Raw genomic sequence first — 26,884 nt, 5'->3', positions numbered from 1 at the left:
AATTCCAAAATGCTCTATACTCTTTAAAACTCACAAGATCATTCTTTGGCCAAATATAAAGAAGAGAAAGCCTGATTACTTTTTGATGGAGCTTATGTAACATCTCAGAAAATTTAGCTAGAATCTCTACCATTTTTTAGAACTAATTATCTGTACTAGATGTTACAAACACTTTGATTGTGAACTGGTCTTTTTATAGATGATTCAAAGAGTGTGACTATAGTCAGTAAATACAGTTTCTCGAAGGATTTTTCACACTCAGTCTAATGGTTTTGTTTGATGATTTTGAATAAAATGCATTAAGATATCCACCATCTTAATGACTGATTTATTTTTTTTATTCAAAATAAATGCAGTTTCAACATTCACCCTTGAAAAATTGTGTTCTCATTTTTTTCTACCTCCCTTTCCCCATCCCCTCCCCTAGACAACAGATATATGTTAATCATGTGCAATTCCTCCGTATGTGCAATTTCCACAATTATCATGCTGCACAATTAAAATTGGATCAAAAATTTGAAAAAAATGAGAAAGAAAACAAAAAAATCAACAAGAAAAAAGATCAAAATAATAGGTTATTGCTCACAAGTGTCATGAATATAGAAAAAAAAAAAAAAAAAACACTTTGAAACCTCCCCAACTATCTTTTGTCCTGCTTCCATGAAGGCAGCCAAACTCCATTGCCAAAATAAGTGTGTTATGTATTAGTACCTTCTTAAGGTTCATCCCTAATGACTGTTCCCTTTTATTTGCTTTAATAATTCCACCTGAGAATTTTGAGAGCAAAGTGAATAAATTATGTCTGGTTCTGTAGAGAAAAAGCATTTGGAAAACTTTCCATAGCAGGAAGGTCACGAATATCATGAAACAGAGAAATTTCCAAGAATAATTTTCATTTTACAACTATATTTTTTTTCTTTTAACTATGTAGAGTCTAAGGAAAAATATTATTTCTTATTATATTGTATATTATTATATTAGGTGATATTTTCAACAAAGAAAATTCAGTGCTTTCTGTATAGCAGGAAGAAATTGGTCAAAAAATTTCCTTTCTGCTGACTTAGGAAATGGACACTCAGGAAATTTCTTGATATTCCACACATTTTAAGTATATGAGGAATAAGGAAGAATAGAAAATTCTACGCCCCTAAAGCTTTCTCCAAGTTGAAATTAGCTTTCAGTTTAATAAAAAAAATTGGATCCTTTCTTTTTAATTTCCATCTGAATCCATCAAGGCTCATCAGCAAAATAAATGTTTCCTATTTCTCAGTATTTGTCTTTCCAATGTTTATATATTTATTTCACAAATTATTAACTGGGCATTTTCTCCTCATTAGATTTCCTCTTAGTAGTAAAACCTACTTATTTTCAAAACAGAAATTATGCTAGTTGTTATGGAATTCCCTAAAGAGACAAACTAATTCCCCAAACCACTTATTTTCCACATTATATGATCTTCAAATTTTGGCATGTGATGGAAGTCTAGTTATATAAATACACAGAAACTTCGTACATAATCTCACAGTGTTTAAGCAGGTCATTGTCTTCAGAAAATAGATGTTTTTAATTACAATGATTTCTAACTACAATTGCAAGGGCTAAGAATAGTTATTTCATGGATTATTTAGAGGATTCCTCAGACAGTACAATTTAGGAAATGTAAAATATACATGATCTGCCAGAACATTTTAATTTCAAAATGTAGAAGGGAAAAATAACCAAAAACGGAGAAGGTAACAAAAGGTATTGTTAAAACTACTCAGAAATTATTAGAACTATCATATCAAGGAGCAGTAAGTATCATCTATTACAGTATCATCATTTTACTGCTGAAGAAACATACATTGGGAAGCAATCTGTCTGGACCAAGGTAATGTAATTAAAAACTATCAAAACAGGATTAGAGCCCAGGTGTTCTGAAGCTAAAAGCTATTAGTGCTCAATATCTCCTCAAATTATCTATATCCATTTAAATTTTAAACCCCACCACTGCCCCAAGCATAAAGTAGGTTCCTTGAGGTAAGGGATTATAGTTTGTGTTTTGTCTTTGTATTCTGTGCTCATAACATAAATATTTGGCACTTTGCAAGCACTTCTTTGAATTTTATTTTGTCTAAATCCAGTGCTCTCAAATCAACATAACTCAGATTTTCTTAATAAGTATATCAAAATTAAGCTTGTACAAAACTATGCAATGCAGTTATTGAAAATATGTATTTTGAAGAAATGGCAAAAGTACTCTATCTCTTTATGGTTCTGAAGATCCTGAAAAGGGTTTTCAGATATAGATTCAAATGAATATTATTAGTTCATTAGAGAAACACTGGAGCAAGGTAGGACAATCTGAGCAACTGGTCTGAGGTTACATAGCTAGAAAATCTTCAGACAGAGGGATCAATATTCTTTCCACAGTTGACCCATCTGGAATCAGCCTTCAGAAATGTGTCTGATACTTAAGATGAAAGAGTTGATGCTCAGTTTGGATTCTTATTGTCTCTGGTAACTTACACTTTGTTGTTGTTCTGCCTTTGTTGGTCTTGTATAATAGTATATAAAACAGGAATCTTCAAAAGAAAACTCTGAACTTATTGATATGAAAATTTATTATTTTTCTGTTTTTTTCCACCTGCAGATATGGAAAAAAGCCAGGAATTAGCCGTGAGAAATCACACGTTAGTGACAGAATTCATCCTCCTGGGATTGACAGATGACCCAGACTTACAGGTTATAATTTTCCTCTTTCTGTTTTTCACCTACATATTGAGTGTAACTGGCAACCTAGCCATAATTACTCTCACCCTTCTGGACTCTCGCCTCAAGACTCCCATGTATTTCTTTCTCAGGAATTTCTCCTTCTTAGAAATATCATTTACATCTGTCTGTATTCCAAGATTCTTGGTTACTATTTTAACTGGAGACAGGACAATTTCCTATAATTCTTGTGCAACTCAGTTATTCTTTTTCATCCTCCTGGGGTCAACAGAATTTTTTCTGCTAGCTGCTATGTCCTATGATCGCTATGTGGCCATCTGCAAACCTCTACACTACATGACCATTATGAGTAACAGAGTCTGCAACCGACTTGTAATCAGCTCTTGGCTGGCGGGTTTCCTCATTATCTTTCCACCAGTTATCATGGGTCTCCAACTGGAGTTCTGTGACTCCAATATCATTGATCATTTCACCTGTGATTCTTCTCCCATGCTGATGATCTCTTGCACAGACACCAAAGTCTTAGAGGTCCTGAGTTTTTTCTTGGCTGTATTCACACTGATATTTACTTTGGTATTAGTGGTTTTATCATATGCATTCATCCTTAGAACAATTCTCAGAATTCCCTCTGCCCAGCAAAGGAAAAAGGCCTTTTCCACTTGTTCCTCTCACATGATTGTTGTCTCCATCTCTTATGGAAGTTGCATCTTCATGTATGTCAAACCCTCAGCAAAAGAAGGGGTGGCTATGACCAAAGGGGTAGCAGTGCTGAATACTTCTGTTGCTCCCATGCTGAATCCTTTCATTTATACCCTAAGGAACCAACAAGTGAAGCAAGCTTTTAAGGACATGATCAAAAAAATCTTGAACTCAAATGCATAATATTTTTGTTAAAATTCATAAATTAAAGCACAAAGGAAAATTATAAGTGTATTAGAAAGAACTTCTGAAAATTTTGCTCCCCATTTCTCTTTTTCTTTCTTGATTATATTCTTACTTCTTTTTCTGGTTTTCTGTAAGTTCAAACTGCCTGCTTTTGCCTTTTCCATCCCCAACAAGATTTTTTCTGAACAAATGAGGAGCAGTTTTAATGTACTTAAAAAGATGCTTTCTTTTTTTTTTTTTCCTAAATACAGCAAAAAAAAAATTTTTTTTCAATTGAATACATCTTTCAAAGTAGTTTACTTTGGGAGGTAATCATTTTAGTAAAACCACCATTACTATCAGATACCGTATGTGAAACTTTTCTTTAGATACTGCTTTCAGATGGGTATGTAAGTCACAAATAAATATTCTAGTCCACCAAGGTGGACCACTTGGTATTCACGTGCTACTAAAAGTCAGTGTTACCTTTCTTGATCTTTCAACTTATAATCTCAAAATAATTTTAGTTGTTTTTAGCAATGAAATTCACTTTCAGATGATGGTGATTTGCCACTATTGTGACATGAAAAATATGTAAGAAAGAAAAAAGAGGCAGGTGACCTTTTTAGGAACTTAGGTAAAATAATTCAGGCACTACTTATTCATATCAAGATAGTTAATAATTTTTCTTTCTCTTTCCACTTATCTTGATGAGGAAAAAAAAAAGAGTACTGGGTGAGATTGGAAAAAGAGATGGATGAAGAATTCATACCTGGTAGTAAGTTCTAGATTGGCAAGTTTCCTTGTTAGCAATCAGTTATGAAACATTCTTTTCTTTTCTCAGAGAGAGATTAAAGACTGAATGAAAACCATTCAGCCTTATGGATTCTCAGGCTTTTGATATGAAGCATAGCTACATGTTGGGACCCTGGATCTCTTAGAATCAGCCAGAGTCAGGATAATTAAAAGTCTTTATTCTTGGTCTTTTTGGTCATGGTCAGGGGATTAGATCTAGCAATCTCCACACCTCCTTCCTCTTTCTCCACAGCCAGGAGAATGCATTAATTTCCTCCTCCTACTCCACCCACTCATGTCACTTATCCTTCTTTGTCCACACCCACCGATTCAGCCAGCACTGAATAGTTGGAGAGGGTCATCCTTCAAACATCTTAATAGAAAATTGTCCAATTGGCAATTAGCCTCACTTACTCCATTATCCAAGTGCATTTGTTCAGTTCTAGCCCTTTACAGCTACACTTCTTAGAATAACAGACAAATCAAAGAAGATATCATTTAATTTTCATTTAATTAAGAAAAATTGGGTTAAATCAAATAGATAAGTTAGTTTACTGTTCCTGGAATAGGATGGGTATTTTTTGCTTTTTGATTGAATGATAATGATAATGATTGAAAATTACTAAGAAAATATTCAAGTATACATAAGTGTTTGCTCCATATTCTTATCTCCCAACCCTTCCTATAGCCACCATTTGATAGCTTTGGCAGATTTACTTACATTGTAGATTCATTAGTAAAATCTAAATTTGGCATCTCAACCATACTTTGAAACAAACTTCTTTGAATATTGTATTTAATAACAATTTATTTTGAAATGTTTTCCAGAATTTTCTTGTAGATTTTTTAAAATCATAACTTAAAGCATCAAAGTTATGAGTTGAGTAATAAATTTTCTAATTGAAATGAAAATATCTGTCCAGTAGATTTTTCTAGTTTTTATAGTTTGAGGAAGACAGGAGGAGGAAATAGATGGCCTGGTCAGGAGATCTTGCTGGTCCTTAGCAATTTGGACAAGCAAAACCACTTAATTCTCTGTTATGAATCTTAAGGAAGGAGGCAAAGACAATAGGAGTTAAGATCCAGCTCAAGCCAGTTTCTTTGAAAGATTAAATCCCCAAGATGAGAGGAATTAAGGTGTTGTTCAGCCCAACCTAATTGAAAATAAATAACATAAGAATAGAAATATAAGGATAATACTAGGGTCACAAGTAATATTACATTTGGTATTAACAATTTTGATTATGATATTAAATGAATCAAATCACCACCACACAATTTAGAATACATACACCAAGAAGTGTGAAAAGAATCATCTATATATGTGTGTATGTGTATATATATACACATACACAGATACATATGTCATCAAGAACTATGGGTAAATGTTCCCAGCTCATTTGGGTTGTAAAATCAAAGGAGGAAAGACCTCAGATAATGGTTTCCTTGAAATAAGAAAGCACAGATGCACTGAGATCTGTGCTTACATCAATAAGAGTATATCCAACTATAAGATATTTAATATGTATGGGAATGCCTGTCATCTAGGGGAGGGGGTGGAGGGAAGGAGGGGAAAAACTCGGAACAGAAGGGAGTACAAGGGATAATGTTGTTAAAAAAAATTACCTATGCATATGTACTGTCAAAGAAAATATTATAATTATAAAAATTAATAAAAAAATAAAAATAAAAAAAAACAAGAGTATATCCATTGAAATATACTTCTAATTAAACACCAATAGGTTCTAGACCAAGCCCCATTTTGTTTGCATCTTGATTGAGTCAGATTGAATGTAAATAGCATTCATTTCTGTTTTGGCTGGAAACCCTGAGGGTGTTCCTCTCTCAGATTCATTTATTTATTTAGATATTTTTGGACTAGGTGAAAGAGGAGATTCTTTGTTTTAATTGCTCTCTAGCCTTAATTCTTTTTTTTCCCCACAGTATATATGCATGAGTAATTTTTTTAAATAATATTATCCCTTGTATTCATTTTTCCAAATTATCCCCCTCCCTCCACTCCCTCCCCCCATGACAGGCAATCCCATACATTTTACATGTGTTACAATATAACCTAGATACAATATATGTGTGTAAATACCATTTTCTTGTTGTACATTAAGTATTAGATTCCAAAGGTATAAGTAACCTGGGTAGATAGACAGTAGTGCTAACAGTTTACATTCACTTCCCAGTGTTCCTTCTCTGGGTGTAGTTATTTCTGTCCATCATTGATCAACTGGAAGTGAGTTGGATCTTCTTTATGTTGAAGATATCCACTTCCATCAGAGTATATCTTCATACAGCATTGAAGTGTACAGAGATCTTCTGGTTCTATTCATTTCACTCAGCATCAGTTGATGTAAGTCTCTCCAAACCTCTCTGTATTCCTCCTGCTGGTCATTTCTTACAGAGCAATAATATTCCATAACATTCATATACCATAATTTCCCAACCATTCTCCAATTGATGGACATTCATTCATCTTCCAGTTTCTAGCTACAACAAAAAGAGCTGCCACAAACATTTTGCCACATACAGGTCCCTTTCCCCTCTTTAGTATTTCTTTGGGATATAAGCCCAATAGCAGCAATGCTGGATCAAAGGGTATGCACAGTTTGATAATTTTTGGGGCATAGTTCCAAATTACTCTCCAGAATGGCTGGATTCTTTCACAACTCCACCAACAATGCATCAGTGTCCCAGTTTTCCCACATCCCCTCCAACATTCATCATTATTTGTTCCTGTCATCTTAGCCAATCTGACAGGTGTGTAGTGGTATCTCAGAGTTGTCTTAATTTGCATTTCTCTGATCAGTAGTGATTTCATATGAGTGGTTATAGTTTCAATTTCATCATCTGAGAATTGTCTGTTCATATCCCTTGACCATTTATCAATAGGAGAATGGTTCAGTTTCTTATAAATTAGGGTCAGTTCTCTATATATTTTGGAAATGAGACGTTTGTCAGAACCTTTCCTTTTAAAAATATTTTCCCAATTTGTTATTTCCCTTCTAATCTTGTTTGCATTAGTATTGTTTGTACAGAAACTTTTTAGTTTGATGTAATCAAAATCTTCTATTTTGTGGTCAATAATGATCTCTAGTTCTCCTCTGGTCATAAATTCCTTCCTCCCCCACAAGTCTGAGAGGTAGACTATTTTCTGTTTCTCTAATCTATTTATTATCTCATTCTTTATGCCTAAATCATGGACCCATTTTGATCTTATCTTGGTCTATGGTGTTAAGTGTGGATCCATATCTAATTTCTGCCATACTAATTTCCAGTTTTCCCAACAGTTTTTTCCAAATAATGAATTTTTATCCCTAGTGTTGGTATCTTTAGGTTTGTCAAAGATTAGATTGCTATAGATGTACCCTTTTTTGGCCTTTGTATCTAATCTGTTCCACTGGTCTACCGGTCTGTTTCTTAGCCAATACCAAATGGTTTTGGTGACTGCTGCTATATGATATAGCTTTAGATCAGGTACACTTAGACCACCTTCCTCTGACTTTTTTTTTCATTAGTTCCCTTGCAATTCTCGACCTTTTATTCTTCCATATGAATTTTGTTGTTATTTTTTCTAGGTCATTAAAATAATTTCTTGGGAGTCTGATTGGTATAGCACTAAATAAATAGATTAGTTTGGGGAGTATTGTCATCTTTATTATATTCGCTCGGCCTATCCAAGAGCACTGAATGTCTTTCCAATTATTTAAATCTGATTTTATTTTTGTGGCAAGTGTTTTGTAATTTTCCTCATATAATTCCTGACTATTCTTTGGTAGATGGATTCCCAAATACTTTATACTCTCAACATTTGTTTGGAATGGAATTTCTCTTTGTATCTCTTGCTGTTGCATTTTGTTGGTGATATATACAAATGCTGAGGATTTATGTGCATTTATTTTGTATCCTGCCACTTTGCTAAAATTCTGAATTATTTCTAATAGCTTTTTTGCAGAGTCTTTGGGGTTCTCTAAGTATACCATCATGTCATCTGCAAAGAGTGATAGTTTGATTTCCTCATTTCCTACTCTAATTCCTTGAATCTCTTTCTCAGCTCTTATTGCGGAGGTCTAGCCTTAATTCTTAAATGGGCACAGCATCAGTCAAACTGAGACCTGTTGAAGACCTTAGCTTAAAAAATCTTTCATCCTTCCCTTCTCATGATACTGTAGGAGTATTAAGAGAATAGAATTAGGAGGGAAAAAAAACACTTTTTTTTTCTTCTTCAAAAGGAAACTTTGAGAATTTGGATAGTTTAAGAAAGTCATTTCTTTCTCTTTAATCCTATAATAACAAGTGAACACTTATTGACTAAGTCATTGAAAAAGAATGTTCAGATTCCTTTAGTCTAGTATAAATGGCTATGCTGACAAGAGCATATAAGAGGTAAATTATCTTTGGTTGTAACAAGTTCCTTTCCTGACTGTAACATATCAATCCAGATCAAACTGTGGGTAAGAAGAGCATCTCTTTTCCTGGGTGTGGTAGTTTTCAAGGGGACAATATATAAATATCAGCTGCAGAAGCATCAGAAACATATTTCTATCAACTATGTTGAAATGACTCATACTCTGAATAATTTGTTTTTAAATGCAGTTTTCCTGTTTGTTTGCTTCCTATACTGGCCATTGGCAGTAATTATTCAGAATTCTAAAACAGAATTTGTGCATTTTGACCACCCTCTCTGACTCCTACCAAAATCCACTTTTTTCTAAGGGCCATGATTGCCATAACTTCTCCCTGTTAGACAACACAATCACTGAGCAAGATAATTCTTACAAGGATAATGTTGAATTCCCTAGGAATAATTCCTCAACAAGTTTCTGGAGGATTGCAAACTCCCAGCTGAAATGCAGATACACTCAGAAGATTAAGTTTTGGCTCAGATTAAATAATGAAGTGCCTCTGGTTGATGAAATCATTCCTTTTTCACTGAGGATTGACAAGCCATGGATTAAAAGGGGTTGTAGGAGCAAGAAGAGAAATAGATGAATTTTTAAGAATAAAAAAAAAGGACATTTCTATTGAGTTCTTTGGATTCCTATCACAACAAGTATTTCAGCTGTAGGTTCAATCCCACTCCATGCAAAGGGACTCATGTTTAGGACTGTTGCTTTCTAAATTTTCTGATTACATAACCCCTCTGTTTAAAAACAAAGTTAGTATTTTAACCACATATTTGTAAATTTCTTTATTTACATATATGGTATGCTTTCTATATATCATTGTATACATTACAAAAAACAAAAACAGTAAAATATAAAGATGAAATAAAACAAATTTTATTATACTAGGATGATGGCTATATAATGTCAAACTGAAATAAAAAAAAAATCCAAATTAGTGAAAACTAGAATCATTAATGAATTCAAGGAAACTGCCAAAGACCCATCAGGCAAAATCAAAGTATTAGAGTATCCCTAAGGAGGGGATTGCAAATGGAATAATGAGGCAAAAAGAGTGGAATATGATTCTTGGAACAGCACAATTATAATTAGGAAGAGGGTTAGACACTCTTTGTAGGGGATTCTTAGGAAAAATATTGGACAACAAGAAGTGTCCAAAGAAACAATAGAACCAGTTTGTGACTCTGGGATTGGGACAGGGTCAAGCTTATAGCTAGTTGCATTCAACAATAAGCAGGGAGAATGACAAAAGGTATTATTATGATAGCAATGATAAGACTAGTCAGCAAATCAGATAGATACTTTCAGTGTGCTTCCCTGAAGAATTAAGGATGATATTAAGGTTTTGAGACTGGGAAGAAGATCGTTTCCTCAACAGTCTTAATAAGAAAGTTTAAGACAGAAAAGGATTTTGAAGAAAAAAAAAAAAAGAAAGTTATTTTTTGAACAAGTGGGGTTTCAGAGGCTTGCCTACAAGACAAGGGCATCTAATTCCAGATGTTTAAGAAGAAATTGGTGATCTTGAACCAAGTGAAATAATCTTAGTGAAGCCTTTATCAAAGTGCCTGGTACATCATAGATATGCAATAAAAGCTTATTTCCAACTCTGAAAAGGAGTTCAAAAAAGATAATACAATTGTATATGTAGATGGAGGAATTATCTCCATTGGAAATATAACTGAACCCATGAACAAATTAGGTCATTCAGGTGATTTGGCACAGAAGGAAAAGTTAAATGGCTGAAGGCAGAGCAATAGAGACATCATAACACAGGAAAGCTCAAGAAGGAGCAGTAACTGTTAAGCCTGGGGGTCCTGGCGTGCTTCTGGTGGGGGAGGAGTATCTGCCCTCTACTTACCCTCCTCTCTGGGGTCTTCGGGGTACCACCGGCTTCTGCATCAGAAGAATCACACTGAGTCGAACTGCCAAGGAGTTAAGCGGTGCTTTATTCAGGAATCGATTACATGGTGTAGAAAAGATGTTTCCCCTTTTTTAATCAGGCAGTATACTAACTTATATACTCTTTTAACAATGGAGAACTCCAATCAAAAGTTAAGTACAGAGTTTTTCCTTTTATGGCTGTATATATATTTTAAAGGTTATGTGTCTTAATATAGGAAGTGTATGCATGTCACATGCCTGTTCCAATGGCCTCATACTCTCCTAACTCAGCAGTAAATGTAGGTCCAAGTTGATCTGTACTCCAACAATTCCCCCTTTTTGTTTAAACACGGAAAAATGGTCAAGTATTGCTAAGGAATTTTCAAGCCATTGAGTGCTGGCTTAGGTCGTAGAGTCAACCCTAGTATCCAAGGTGCACCTGCCATGCCAGGTCCCGCCATTGGTAGGGTTACTTCCAGCGTTGCCCGTCATGGCACTGCAATGGTCTTACAGACATGGCTTAGCATATTCTTTTGTACCAAGGCACGTGAAAATCCTCATCCGTGAAACAAAGAGGTTCTAATGAGTTTGGAGTATTAGATAAGGCAAAAAGATTATCCACTGAGTCAGAGGGATGAAGCCTTTGGTAGAGGACTTGGACATTCTTCTGTACCACCGAGTCAACTTGACTCTTTATAAAGTCAGTCAATTTCCTGAACAGCCAAGGGCCGAATGATATAAGGAGAAGAAAACCTATTAAAGGACCTAATATGGTGGGGAGCAACGTGGTCAACCAGGGGGAAGTGGAAAACCACTTCGTGTACCAAGATTCTTGTTGTTCTCTCTCCCTTTTTCTCTTTTCTAAATTATCTTTGACCTTCTGGATACTATTTTCTACAAGCCCAAGTTTGTTTACAAAGAAACAGCATTCTTCCTTTAGTGCTGCACAAAGTCCACCCTGCTGTAAAAATAGCAAGTCTATACCTCTTCTGTTCTGTAAAACTACTTCAGCTAATGATGCTACAGAATCTTTTAGGTTTTCAAGGCCAGTTTGAAGTTCCATGAGGTCCTTATCTATGATAGCACTCAATTGGGCATATTGGTGGTTAGTTGTTATTAATGAGGAAATACCCGTCCCTGCTCCTGTCATGCCGAGCCCAATGGCTACGGCCAGAGTGATAGCAGTTATGGGTTCCCTTCGAGCTCGGAAGTGAGAAAGAGTATAATCTGTGGGTGGAAGAATCTCATCAGATTGATGTATAGTAAGTCGGGGGAGGAGGGATATGGATACACAAAAGTCTCGGGATTTTAAAAACGACGAAGTAAATATGAAAGTAGTTAAACCAGAAGAGCAAGCTAAATAAGAGTCATTAGGGGCAGCGACATACATATAAGAGGAATTAATCAACAAGGTTTGATTGCACACTGATCCTAGAGGAGGGGGAAGGCGCATAGAAGGTCCTATAATGCAAGTCCCGGTCCCTATAATATTACTAATAGTTAGGCCTTTCTGGTCTGAATGATTCCATCGCAATATTTTGGTATCGTTTGTGAAAATGGGTTCAATAAAGTGTGCCAAACCTTCATAGAACGGAGGTGTAGCTGAGTAGCAAATCCAACATTCTCCTGTCTCATTATAGTTTTTTCTATATAGTGCCTGCGCAGAGGCGTTAATTATGTTTAAGAGCAATGTGGCAGAGGGAGGGGGTCCTACAGGCAGTGTTGGTTGGAACAAAGTGGTGATATGGGATACAGCAATAGCGGAAGGGTTTAGGGTAGGGTGAGATGGGGCGGCGCGTTCTTGGTCCGGCATTGGTCGAGGTTTAAGTCCAGGATGAAGTTCTGGATTAGGACCCATAGCTATAGGGAGCGGCGACGCAGGAGAGGTCTTTAGAAGTTTGATGGTGAACAACAGTCCATTGTCATGTCGTTCTTTATATAGTCTTATCCCCCAGGATGCGCTCCTCTGCCAAGAGTTGTATTTCTTTCCAGATTCTGTGAATGTGATTTTTAGGGGGTGGCACCATCCTGTGCACTCAGGTAGGTATGTCCAACCTTTATTCCCAGGGGAAGGATGTGTATAATTGGCAGTGACCTGAATAAAGTCCCAAGAAGAAGAAGGGTTCCAATAGGTATCACCGGTGGTCTCACAGCCCCAGCTTCGGCAATAATAATCAGTTGTTCCTCCGCATTTGGTGTTTAAAGAGGGGCTTCTGTGGTAGCCGGGGCAAATATAAAAGGGGATCGTTTTTAGCATGCTTCTTCTACTTTCAGCTCCACACCCTCCCCAGGGGTCTAATCCTCTCTTATTTGGCCATGTATTTGAATCTGCTAATAGTTCCTCTCTAGTGGGCGCCTTTTGCTGATTGTGATAACCTTCTAAGTCCCATGACCCCAACGCTAATTTGCATAGATCTGGATATAAGGTAGGCCAGGGAGTTGTGACACCTAATTGGGACTGACTCCAGATAGTATCCCCCCACGTGTTTGTCACTATCCAAGTGTAGTTGTAAAGTTGATACAGCTCTCCCTTATGGGTTGAGGTTAGGGAGATTAGGGGCAACAAAATGATAAGTATAGCAGGTATTTTCCACATCATTCTCACGTGTATGAAACACGCAATTACTAGTATCAATATTGTTCAAATAGGGCAGGGAACTGGCAGTTTGCGTTGACAGCACAGGATACTAATGATGATTGCAGAAGCTATTAAGGAGATGATAATTCCAAGAAGCACAGGATCCATTTATCTGCAAAGAGAACACATACGTATTTTCTCAGGGTGATTCCCTGGGTAAGTTATTATATTTTTGTTCATTTGGGGTGTTAATGTCTAATTCTCGTACTTTATGAAGAGGGAGCCATATTTTTTCTTTCGTAACATTATCATCAGGATAGATTGACAAATATCCCTGTTTTCTGTCAACTACTGTAACAGGCCCTTTCCATTCTCCTAGTTCATTTTTCCACAAGATTTTTGTACCTGGTAAGCAGGTTTTTGGTGGTTGTAATTGATCTGGCATAGTCTGGGGTAGTTCAATACATACCTTTTTACTTGTCTCAAAGTATCTTTGTGCTGCTGATGTCCTGTCTTGACGAATTTGTAAAAAGTTCATCGTAAAAATCACCTGAGCAAGTTCTCTCTTATTGATTGTTCTATGAATAACTCCCCCTTTTTGTTTAAAAAATGTTTCTTTCAGTGTTCTATTGGCTCTTTCTACTATGGCTTGTCCCGTGGGGTTATATGGAATACCCGTGATGTGTTGAATGGAGAATTCTTTACAAAACTGTGAAAAGGCTTTGGAAGTATAGGCTGGACCATTGTCGGTTTTAACAGCCAGTGGGACCCCTAAGAGAGACATTTGTTCATACATATGAGTGATAACTGCAGTGGCAGACTCCTTGGGTTGTATGGATGCGTACATCATGCCTGAAAATGTATCTACAGACACGTGAATGATCTTTACTCCTATATGGGTTATATCCATTTGCCATAGTTCATTGGGGTATTGACCTCTAGGATTATAACTGGGATCAGTGGGTCGAGGTCTAAAGGGCGCACAAGAGGCACATGATTTAACTATAGTTCTAGCTAAAGATTTTGGAACGTTATAGAGATGTGTAAGGGAGCAGGCAGAAAGATGATATTTTTCATGAGCTTCCACTGCGGGGTGCTGTTCTAATGTAACTATGTTAAGAAGCTGATCAGCTATAGCGTTGCCTTGATATATTGGTCCAGATGTAGACAAATGTGAGCGAACGTGTAGAAGGTATATAGGGTGTACTCTGGTTCGAAGTATCTGTTGTAAATTGGTAAGGAGGGAATATATTGGAGAGTCAGAAGGGATAAAAGACTCAGGAATGCGGGGTACTAGCAGATAGCAATAGTGACTGTCCGTTATCAGATTAATAGGAGTATGAGGAAATTTTTGTAATGCTGTGACTATTGCATATAGTTCATTTTTCTGGGTAGATGTATATGGGGTATGTAGTACCCATTTTTCTCTTGTAGAGGCATTGTATATAGCTGCTTTATGATTTTTAGTAGCATCCGTGAATATATTTGGTCCTTCTACGGGAGTAGACGAAATTATTTTTGTGGGGATAGTTAGAGTAATCTCTGTAAAAGCTCTTAAGAGAGGTGGCGTGGCTACTGGCTGAGAAGTTATAGGGATAGAAGTAAGTACCATTGCCCATTCTATACTGTTTTGTGCCAGGGTATGGAGAGTTTGTGGGGAAATAGTTATGGAGAGGATAAAGGATTTCCCAAACACCGCTTCACAGTGTTCTTTAGCTGCTAGAAGAAAATCGGCAAGCTGTTGTAGCTTATTGACTGTTTTTTGGGAAATTTTCCGAGAATAGATCCATTCAAGGATTCCTTGTGACTGATAAAGACATCCCCAGTAAGGGGCATTAGTATCTTCCTGGAGAATCTTAAATTGTATGGGCTTCTCTGGATCTATGTATACTAAACTGTCTATGGCGAGGTGTTGTAGATGCTCAATAGTCTTTAAAGCTTCTGGTGTCCATCTCCTAGGAGAGGTAAGAGAGGAATCTCCTCGAAGGATATCATATAGGGGTTGCATCTGTCTGGGTGATATGGGAAGGGATGGTCTTAACCACTGTAAAGCTCCTACCAATTTTTGAAAATCATTAAGTGTTTTGTATTTATCTGTATCAATGGTAGGAATAGTTCGCATTACTTTTGAAGCGTGGAGGCTGTGTCCTAGATATTTAAAGGGATGTGTGAGTTGTATTTTGTCAGGAGCAACTAGAAGGCCATACCTCTGCAGTTCATAGGTGATTTGATTCAATATAATTTTAAGTTCCTTTTCACAGGGATGGGCTATTAGGATGTCATCCATATAATGGATGATCATGGCCTGTGAAGCCTGCTTTCTGATGGGTAGAATTATTTGGGCCACATAATATTGACAGAGGGTTGGACTATTTGCCATTCCTTGCAGAACGACTTTGAATTGGTATCTTTCATATGGACTTTGATAATTCGTGGAAGGTATTGAAAATGCAAATTTTTCTTTATCAGAGGGATGCAGAGGTATGCTATAAAAGCAATCTTTAATATCTATCACCACTATATGCCATGATCGTGGGATTGCTGTAGGTGAAGGTAATCCAGGTTGCAGAGCCCCCATAGGCATCATGGCAGCATTGATAGCTCTAAGATCTATTAACATTCTCCATTTTCCTGTCTTTTTTGGTATTACAAAGACTGGAGAATTATATGGGCTAAAGGATGGCTCTATTTTTTGTTCATCAAGTAACTGTTTAACAATTTCCTTTAAAGCTTTGAGTTTTACTTCATTCAAGGGCCATTGATCGATCCATATTGGTTGTGAGTGGAGCCATGTTATTTGTTGTATTTGAGACTGATCAATGGCCCCTAGCAGTTTACCTGTAGTTCATCTGGAGTGGCTAAGGATAATTGAAGTTGGGTTAGCAGATCTCTTCCCCATAACGCATATGATAGTCCTGTTATGCACAGCGGACTAAATAAGCCAGCTTGGTCTCCTAATTCCCACTTCAGAGGTTTATTTGATCGATGGGTGGTTTGCTTTCCCCCCACTCCCACTACTGTTAGAGTGTTGGGCAGTTTCCCCCAGTCTGGGGACCACTGAGCTTGATCAATTACTGAGCAATCTGCTCCTGTGTCTATCAGTCCTGTAACTTCCTTTCCATCTACTCTTAATTTGAGAATGGGTCTGCCGGGTGTTATTTTTTGCACCCAATTGATTTGTGGCTCAACTACCACTTTACCTGACCTATAGCTTTGAAGGTTATGTAACTTGATGGCTTTTCCAATTTCATCATCTTTGGTAATAGTGATGGGGTAATGGTGAGGGTTAGTAATGGTGAGGGCTGCTCCCTCCTTTTCTGTAATCACCTGGGTATGGGTGATAAAGGGTGTAAAATGACTGGGTCCTGTAATAAGTACAGGCGTCTGGGGTAGCGTGGTGGGTACTGAAATTGATTCCCATGGAGCCAAATAAAATGAGTTTACAGAAGAGGCTGGATAAAGTTTTACTGATTGGGGTGTGCCGCGGGGTTGTTCCGGAAGGGTGCTGCGGCCCCCCCCTTCCGGCTCCCGTTTCCCGCCTTACGACAGTATTTGGCAATATGTCCTCTTTTTCCACAAGTAAAACATGTGGGCGTGTTTTTCTGGGGAAGGAATCTACATTGGTTTTTAAAATGGCCCGATTGACCACAGTTATAACATTTTGGTTTTTGGCTATTCGCCCCACCTAGGTGTAATCTTTGGAGCGCTGCTATAATGTTCTCATTTCCTTGATGGCAAGCAGCAATGAGCTCTTTGTTGCCATGTGTAATGGCCGCCGCAAGGGGGAGCTCAGAGTCAGGGGGAAGATCCATAAGTTTGTCTACGATTTCTTCAAGAGTTGCTTCAGGAGGGAGGGAGCTAATCACTGCTTGTGCTCTAGGGCGTAACCCCTCTCTTTTAAGTTGTTTTGTAACAGCCTCGTTTCCTGGTGTATTCCCCATAGTTCGTTGTATTGTTTGTTTTACTTGGTCTATGAATTGAAGGGGGGTTTGTCCTGCTTTCTGTTTTAATCCCGATATCTTATTACTCCCTAGACCCTGTGCTCCTATCTTAGCCCATGCTTCCAGGTGCGCCTCCCTGACAGTTCTCAAAACTAAAGGATCGAAACGAGACTGTACCCCCGTTTCTTCATAAGGGCCGGTACCACATATCATGTGTACAGAGTCTTCTATGGGAACATAATTTCTCTCTGTGGCAATGCGCCGTGCTTCTCTCCTTACTTGGGCCTTAAAGGCCAGGTGTTCAGCAGGGGACAGGCAAGAGGAGGAGACATCGTCAAAATCATTAGGAATCCATAGAGACATGGTGGTAAGGTTATCTAATAGGCGACGTACATAGGGGGAAGAAGGTCCATATTTTTGAATGGATTCTTTTAGTTCTCTTAACAATTTATAGGGTACAGGTACGTAGCCAGCATTACCCGTTACGGGGTCAGTGAGGACAGGATAAATAGCTCCTTCTCCCCATAATTCTTCTACAATTTCCCCTTCATTAGCCGCTTGTCTCAGACTGCGCGCTATGAGTCCCTCCGGTCCCTTTCTACCCGGATCCCGGAGTGTTCTCCCAAATGATATATCTCGGCCTCCTTCTTCATACTGAGGGGGAGCCTGGGGCGATAAGGGTCCTTGTATAGGGAAGGTTAAAGCAGATGAATCTCTTTGTTCTATTTTCACTGTTGCGCTAGGGTTTAGTTTCGCTTTTGAGCGAGAGCGCTGAACGGGAGGACGATCCTCCTCTTCACTTGATGATAAATCTTTATGAGAGGTTTCTATATTTCTAAGATCTTGCCAGGGGTACAGGGTCTTAGGCTTTTTTCTATCTTTCTCTTCCCCTATTTTAATTCTCTCTTCATCGGACTCAGATGCGGCTAGCGAAGAGCCCACTTGCGTCATCTCGTCCCTAGGCATGAATATTGGTTTGGGATTCAAGGCTGCATCAATAATTTTAAAGACTGAGAAATCCTCGGGTTGGAGTACCCCAGGATGGGTATGGTCATAGGCAGCCATTTGTTGTCCAACAATATGCCATTTTTCTGCTTTCACCCCCGAGTGCTGTATCCAGGGGCAAACGTCCCAGATTTTTCCTATAAACTCCCTGCATGTTTTTATGGGGATTTTACATTCCTTTTGAGCGCATAGTTTATATAAGCGCTTACTGAGCACCGCCCTCTCCTCTGGCAACAGAAGCGGGATACTTCCTCCGCTTCCCATCCTTTCTTTTATTTTCCCTCCCTATTCTCAATAGGGGCAACTCAGCGAAGGCAGAGCCCGCTCTGCCGAGGCAGCCTCTCAACTCCCCTAAAAGCTCCCGGGCTTATTTACGTCCGGTCCCTGGTTCCGGGTTAAATTACCCCCGTCCCTGTGCGGGCGCCAGTTGTTAAGCCTAGGGGTCCTGGCGTGCTTCTGGTGGGGGAGGAGTATCTGCCCTCTACTTACCCTCCTCTCTGGGGTCTTCGGGGTACCACCGGCTTCTGCATCAGAAGAATCACACTGAGTCGAACTGCCAAGGAGTTAAGCGGTGCTTTATTCAGGAATCGATTACATGGTGTAGAAAAGATGTTTCCCCTTTTTTAATCAGGCAGTATACTAACTTATATACTCTTTTAACAATGGAGAACTCCAATCAAAAGTTAAGTACAGAGTTTTTCCTTTTATGGCTGTATATATATTTTAAAGGTTATGTGTCTTAATATAGGAAGTGTATGCATGTCACATGCCTGTTCCAATGGCCTCATACTCTCCTAACTCAGCAGTAAATGTAGGTCCAAGTTGATCTGTACTCCAACAAGTAACTTACAGCTTTCTTCAAGTTTAAGATAGGATAAATGGTAAATAATTCCCCTGTAAGGTGACACAATAAAGACTTATCCTACTAATGAGGTAATAATTACTTCATTAGTAACATGTGAAGATACACAATAATCTTTGAGTTTAATCAAAACAACTCCTAGATTCAGGGTCTTAGCTTTCTCTGATCTGACATACCACTTCCTTTTGCTGAGTCTTTTACACTGTAAACTTCCACTTCTAAATTCTGTTTTACAAGCCCTTGTTAGCTAATTTCTGTCGTTTTTCTTTAGAATCACATGAGGTAGGAAATTAGTTGGACATGTTTTCTACAAAAGTTGTTCCTTCTTAAGAAATTGGGTGCAAACATTTTTATTAGTTTTCAGAAAACTTTTTAATTATTAATATTGCATGAACTTAGCTTTATGTGTCCAGAGATTGTCTAATCCAAAGCTTACTACAGAGTTCATGCTGACCTCTCAGACCCTCCAGTGAAGCTGAAGTGCTTGGTTCAAATCTACCCACCCTAACAGTTTTGAGCACACCCAGATTTTATATTTGGGGTTCACAAATACCTTTCTCTTTCAGATTTATCAGTTATATATATTATATATAGAGAAACACACACACACACATATATATATGTATATATATGTGTATATATATGTGTATATATATATATATATATATATATATTCATATATCTTTCTAGATCTTTTTCCTTTGCTATGTGACTTGGGATTTCTTTTCCATCAATAAAATTTCTAATCAATATCTGCATCTTTGGAAATCATGCTGTGAAAGTCAGAACCCAGGAATCTAAGCAATGATTTTTGCAGAGTAACTAGAGTGTAATAATCTGACTGTAATAACCGAAAGTCTGTGATCTCCCCCACAATCATTTCCATCCTTAATATTTCTAATGTAATTTGAAGATCACCACAAAGAAGATCCAAAATCATTCCATTTCCACAATTGAGTCAAGTTTGAACCCTTGTCTCTGCACTAGGAAACTTCATTCTCTATGTTCCTTGCTTTCACCCATCCATCATCTTGGTAGTGTGTGTATCAATTAATATTTTATGTCTTTTTTGTTGGTTTATATACACCTGTAATAATGACCATTTCATTGTTAGCACTGACCAGGCTGCCTTTAAGGAAAGCATATATTTGCCAAAGCAGTAGCAATGGATTGGAACACCCCTGAGAGATCGAAGTGACTAGCTAAATGTACAGACCATACTCAGTGTAAGCTCTACTATATTGGGGACACAATCTAGATTCCATTCTTAAGACAAGAAGTGCCTGCACTGGTCCTTGAAAGTTTTTTGTAAAAGGAAAGACTCTAATTATCATATACCTGGCTATTTAGGGATGAAACACTAAGGGAAGGGCAATGACAGGAAATTACATGGGATTTTGACATACATAGTATAAACAGCGCTTCAGGACATGATAAAAAAAAAAAAATGAAGGGAAGATAAACAATTTGCTACCATGCCCAGCCATCCATTTGGGGACAATCAGTAAATTGGGATTAGAGATCCTACATTTATGAGTTCTATGACAAAATCTCTAGGATTAATCAGTAGCAATTAATTATATGTTGATTAGAACCACTGTGGGGAAAACAGTAACTAGAATCAATCACCAAGCAAAATGCTTTTTTCTCTATGATTTCCAAGCAAAGTGGACTGGAACTAGCTCCAATTTAATCAATCAGGTTAATCAGAACTGTCTGCTCCTAGGGGAAATCAGAAAATAACATGTAATCCTCTTACAACAGCACACAATAGGATTGAAGAAAGTAACCAGATGACATATTTACTTAACAAACATATTGGCATGCAAGCTCTTCCCCAGGAGTTCACAGATGTAAAACTCCCAGTAAAGGCCAGAACTAGAGAATTGTTAAGTACCGACTTAGCACTTAGTAAGAACCTAATATCTCATTATCTCATTAGCACTTAGTAAGAACCTAACAATAAACATCAAAGTTAAGCCAGAGGTTGCTACCATTATCACAGCTGTGCTTTGCTTAAACCTAAAAACATTGTCAGAAGCTGATGCAATTGTTTCATCTTCATCAGCCATCAAGTAGGGAGCACCTGGCCAAACTTTGTCACCAATATTGATTATGATAGAGATTCCAGTTTCTGTCTAATTCTATCAGGAGTGGGACACTATTCTTCCTTTATTTACCTTAATAAAATGCCTCTCTGTTTATGAAAAGCCAGAGAAATAAAATTGTGCTGTATCCTCTTGAGGAGATTTTTGTGAAAGTTTATTTCTTATGACCAGCAGAATGATTTCAGAAGGGCCTGGAGAGACTTACATGAACTGATGCTGAAGGAAATGAGCAGGACTAGGAGATCATTATATACTGATGAGGAGTAAATGATGAGGAGTAAACTGTGGTCTAAACAGAGATGGGTCAGTTGCTTTTCTCTCTCTCCTTCCTTCCCCAAAGTAACCAAAGGCTGGTTCGGCAGCAAAGGAATTTGCTACTTAATGCTGTATGGAAACATAATCTTTATTGACCAGAATGGAAATACCAGAGAGCCGATGGGCAATATGGCTGCATGGTACAAGGCCATTTTTGCAAAGAGTAGATTTTTGAGTTCTCTCTTTTATGCAGTGATGTAAGGAGGTTCCTGAGAGTGATGTAAATTAAGATAAGGATTCTCCTGTTATCTTTTGAGTAGAGAAGTCTCTTCCCCTGCTGTGACATTTGGTCTGTTTGAGCAGATTAGAATGGGGGGGCTGTAAAACCCTGGCCAGCTCAGATAGCCCAAACTAGTTTGACCACATCAAAGTCCAAGTCCCAAATGGAGTTGGAGATCAAACAAAGAATATCAAAGGGCTACAGCCCTCAACATATACTTCAACAACAATACTATATGATGATCAATTCTGATGGATGTGGGTGTCTTCAATAATGAGATGAACCAACTCAGTTCCATTTGTTCAATAATGAAAAGAACCAGCTACACCCAGTGAAAGAACTCTGGGAAAGGAATGTGAACCACTATAGAATTTCCAATCTCTCTGTTGTTGTCCACTTACATTTTTGATTTCCTTCTCAGGTTAATTTTATCTTATTTCTAACTCCGATTTTTCTTGTGCGGCAAAATAACTGTATGGATATGTATACATATATTGTATTTAACATATTTTACAGGTATTGGTCCACCTGTCATCTGGGGGAGGGAGTGGGGGGAAGGAGGGGAAAAATTGGAACAAAAGATTTTGCAACTGTCAATGCTGAAAAATTATCCATTCATATATCTTGTAAATAAAAAAAGAGAGTTTATCTCTTCTGAGATAATCATGAAAATGATGACATGGAAGTTTCTTTTTTTTAATTTATTTTTGCTGTGGCCATTGGAGTTAAGTGACTTGCCCAGGGTCACACAGCTAGGAAGTGTTAAGTGTCTAAGAATAGATTTTGAATTCAGGTGCTCCTAACTTCAGGGCTGGTGCTCTATCCACTGTACCACCTAGCTGTCCCTGTTTTTCTTTTAACTATTAAATATCCAGGAAAATGTTATTTTAATCATACTAGTTATTTCAAATGCAATACTTTGTATGGCTGTAGAAGAATAGGTCAAAGACAGAACTGGAAAATAGATTATATCACAAATTTTTATATATTTATGAATGTGAGAACATATGGCTCTGATAGATAAGGTAGAAAAAAATAGATTGTTGCTCAGTTACATCCAACTTTTTGTGATCCTCGTTGGGGGTCTTCTTGGCACAGATATTGAAGTTGCTTGCATTTCCTTCTTCAGTTCATCATGAGAAAAATGGAGTTAAGTAGGGTGAAGGGACTTGCCTAGAGTCACATAACTGGTGTCTTAGGCTAGATTAGAACTAATAACAATGATTCTTCCTGATCCTACTCCCAGCATGTTATCCACTGTACCCCCTAACTGCCCTAGATAAAAGACCAACATTTATCCAAAACCTTCCCTGATTAAAAGCATATAATATCATCTCCATTTGCCTAAATAAACAACTAAATCCATCCTGTCTAATTCTACATATATATATAGTTCCTGTTTCTCATCTGAGTTATGACAAATCTTTGTAATGTTTATATATCAGGCAAACAACTCTCTAGATATTTATTTTCTCAATTTCATCCTTGTTTTTAGACTTATTTTTGTCAAGTCCAGAATTAACATGTTACTAAAGTCTGTCAGGGACTATCTATTTAGTTTTTGTGTGTGTGTATTATGAAAAGTTAATGTTTTAGCATTTGATGGAAGTCTAGGTATTATGACTATTTTCTACATGATTATACAGTTTGCTGCTTAACTTTCTGGAAAATTTTGTACTTTCTATTTCTCGTGTTTACAATTATTTCTTACCTAGCTTAATAACTGAATAGTTTTGTCTCAGCCAAATAGAGACCTTGGAAAAAACTGGTTTTGAAAAGTCCAAAGGAGTCTCCTACTCCATCCAGGATCCTTTCTAGTCATTCTCACCTATATCTTGCCATTATACTCAAACTTATCTTTTATCACTCCTCCCCCTTGCTTACCTTTTTTTCCTAGTGTTTCTGTCCTTTCTTCTATCATGCCCCTCATTTTTCTTTTTTCTTTATCATCCTACTTCTTTATACACCAACTGAATGATTAAGTCACTTCTTTCAGCTAGAATCAGGCATCAGATAACACTAATCCCTTTCCCTTCTTTTCCTTTATTATAATCCATCTTCTGTGCCTCATCATGCAACCTAATTTGTCCCAATATACCTCCTCTTTCCTCTTCTCCCAGTACAGTTCTTTTTCCACCCTTTATTATTTTACTTTGATATCATCACATCAGAGTTCATTCACAACCACATTCTCTGTTCATGTATACCCCTTTTAATGGCCCCCATGCCAGATATGATTCTTAAGATTTACAAATAACTTGTTCCCCTCCAGGGATTTAAACAGGTTAACCTTTAAATAATTTATTGTAATATTCTTCTCTAAAATGTAATCTTCTCTTGTTGAGATTTTCCGGGGTCTGGAGGCAGCCTTAGTTTCAGTTCAGAGTAATCAATCCAAATGCATCCAGGTATTAAAGTCCAAATCCTTTATTATCTCTTTCCAAGTCTTGTCTCCTTTCCTGGGGCCCAGTTAGCTTTCTTAGAGGCCTATCTCTCTCCTTGGTTCCAAGGGCTTAAGCTCCTGCTGCCTTCTCTGGCTTCTGAATATCCCCAACTGAATCCTGGGTAAGGCTCCTAGCTTATATATGCTCTCTTAAAGATATGAATCTTGTAGAACTCTAATAAGTACTAAGTACATGTACTGAACTAGAGAACTGTTAAATAGCATGCTAAATAATCATTGTCTTTATCAATTCTACTGACTTAGTACCTTGTTTCAATCCTTTGTTTCAAGTTCAGAGTTCTGGTCCATAACAATTTATATCCCCCCCCCAATTTACCTTTTTATGCTTCTCTTGAGACCTGTATTTGAAGATTAAAATTTTTGTGTAGTTATATTTTGTTTTGTTTTGTTTTTCAGTAGAAATCATTTAAAGTCTCTTACTTCATTAAAGATCCATCACTTCTCCTGAAAGATGATGCTTAGGCCTCTCTAGTTAGTTAATTCTTTGGTGTAAACTCAGGTCCTGGAATATCTGGAATATGGCATTCCAGGTCCTTTGATCCTTTATTGTAGAAGCTGCTATATCCTTGGTAATCCTGACTATTGCTCTTAGATGTTTAAATTGCTTTTGTTTGGCAGCTTGCAGTATTTTTTCCTTTAGTGTTATGATCTTCCCTGTCATCATAATAGCTTTCTCTGGTAAAGGTTCTTTGCTCATTTTTTGTCCTTTTCATGTGGTATTTCCTTTTTTAAACTTTTATGGTGGAGCTCTGCTTTTGGGGTAGAGCAGATGCCGTCCCAAGCTTTCTATGTAGGAGTATCTGAGATGGGCTGAACACTTTGTTCACCACAGTGAGACTCTCCTATCTTGAATTTTTTTCAATCTAACCTGAACTACAGAATCATGTCATTCCATCAGGTTCTGTTTAGGAGTTTGATTTCATATGGTTTTTAGGGAAACTGGGAGAGCCTGAGCAGCTTTCTGGCTTCATTCTACCATTTTAGCTCTTTTAATATGTACTTCTTAGCTTGAAATGAATTCAGATTTCAAATCTAGTGCTCAAAATTAGACCATCCAAAGGACATGATTAAATTTATGTCACTTACATATCCTGCATTTTTATTGATTATTATATAAACAGCTATACTTAAGAAAAATTGTATTAAATAATTATAATAATTATTTTAATCATTTATAATAATAAATGTTGTATATTACCTTATACTTCTAAAACACTTTTGCATATATCCCAATCTATGATGGTTCACTCAGTTCTTACATCCAGACTCTGAAGTCATTAACTCTAGTACAATTTTAGTTCAATTTAATAAATATTCATTAAGCACGTATTATATGCCACATATTATGCTAATTGCTGAGGATACAAAAAGAGGCAAAAGACAGTCCCTTCCCCCAAAGAACTTATAATCTAAAGAAAACAATATATTCAAAGCAAGCTATATACAAGACATCTAGGTGGTGCAGTGGATAGAGCACTGACGTTGGAATCAGAAGAATCTGAGTTCAAGTTTTGTCTCAAGCCCTCTTTAACTGTGTGAGTCTGGGAAAATCATTGACCCCTATTTTCCTCAGTTTTTCCTTCTGTAAAATAATTTTGAAGAAAGAAATGATAAATAACTCTACTATTCTTGCCAAGAAAGCTTCAAATAGGGTCACAAAGAGTTGGACATCACTAATAGAATAAACAATAACTATACAAGTTCTCTAGGATGGAAAAGAAAAAAAATACATAATTTTATAATGTATTTTAAAAGTATAGCTAGTTGTACATAATAAATGTGAAGTTTCATGTGCATTTATCTTTTAATTATATTGTGCTATGGAATTGCTTGTTTCATTCTACAAATTAAAAATAAAATTAATTTAATTAAAATATATAGAAAGAGTTAAATAAGAATTAATAAATGGACTTCTGGCCAAGATGGCAGCATGGAGGCAGACAGCTGCTTGAGCTCCTCGTTTTCTCTCAGAACGTACTTCATGACAAGCCTCTGACTTAATGCTTGACCCAGAAAGAAATCCACAAATAATCACAAAGAGAAGACATCCTTGAAAGTAGCCAGAAAAGTTCTGTGTTTGCTCGTGGGAGGGTCAATCAGACTGGGCGCAGACTGAGGGCAGGCAGCCAGAGCAAGACAGGCAGCTCACACAGCTCAGACCAGAGGGGGAGGGGTGTGATCTCTGCCATTTCTGTGAAAGGGCTTTTGCCCCAGTGTGGATGCTCCGTCTTGGCAGCCAGCCAGGAGTGGTGGAGAGGGTGTAAACACCGGAGGTGAAGATTAAAACCCCGGAAAGCCAGCGTCTCTCAGAGCCAGGCCACCCCCAACCCCCACCTGGACTGACTCGGTGCGTTCTCGGAGCCTCAGAGCGCAGACTCAGTACAGTCATTGCTGTTCTGTTAGTGGCTCTCTGCTGCCCTACCACCAGTCTGTAGAAGAAGCCCATTAATACCATCCAGCCCCATCCCCCACAAAACAGACCAATTGTTTCTCTTGTCAGTTTGTTTTCCTTGATTCCTACTCTGACAAAATGAACAACAAATTCAAAAGGGCTCTAACCATTGACAGCTTCTGTGTGGAGAGGGAGCAGACTTCAAATGCTGAGGAGACTAGGAACAGACTGTCCCCAGATGTATCCCCTGGGAGGGATATAAGCTGTTCCTCAATACAAAAGAACCTCATAGAGGAAATCAAAAAGGCTCTCACAAGAGAGCTAGAAGAGAA

The 26,884-nt window shown here is 37.5% G+C and overlaps 1 protein-coding gene across 1 annotated transcript; it reads left to right on the top strand.

Annotated features, from left to right (window-relative positions):
• The first annotated feature begins 2,634 nt into the window (after positions 1-2,634).
• On the top strand, positions 2,635-3,594 carry LOC141542788 (olfactory receptor 6C76-like). The gene has a single exon (XM_074267374.1). The coding sequence runs from the start codon at positions 2,635-2,637 to the stop codon at positions 3,592-3,594; it is 960 nt and encodes a 319-aa protein (XP_074123475.1).
• Positions 3,595-26,884: the final 23,290 nt, after the last annotated feature.

The sequence above is a fragment of the Sminthopsis crassicaudata genome, chromosome 5, assembly GCF_048593235.1.
Source record: "Sminthopsis crassicaudata isolate SCR6 chromosome 5, ASM4859323v1, whole genome shotgun sequence".
Taxonomy (NCBI): domain Eukaryota; kingdom Metazoa; phylum Chordata; class Mammalia; order Dasyuromorphia; family Dasyuridae; genus Sminthopsis; species Sminthopsis crassicaudata.
The sequence above is the reverse complement of the archived record's forward strand: the minus strand, read 5'-3'. Positions and strand labels throughout refer to the sequence as shown.

What these genes read in the sequence shown, in the direction of transcription:
- LOC141542788 (XM_074267374.1), top strand. Translation starts at nt 2,635, where the DNA reads ATGGAAAAAAGCCAGGAATTAGCCGTGAGAAATCACACGTTAGTGACA.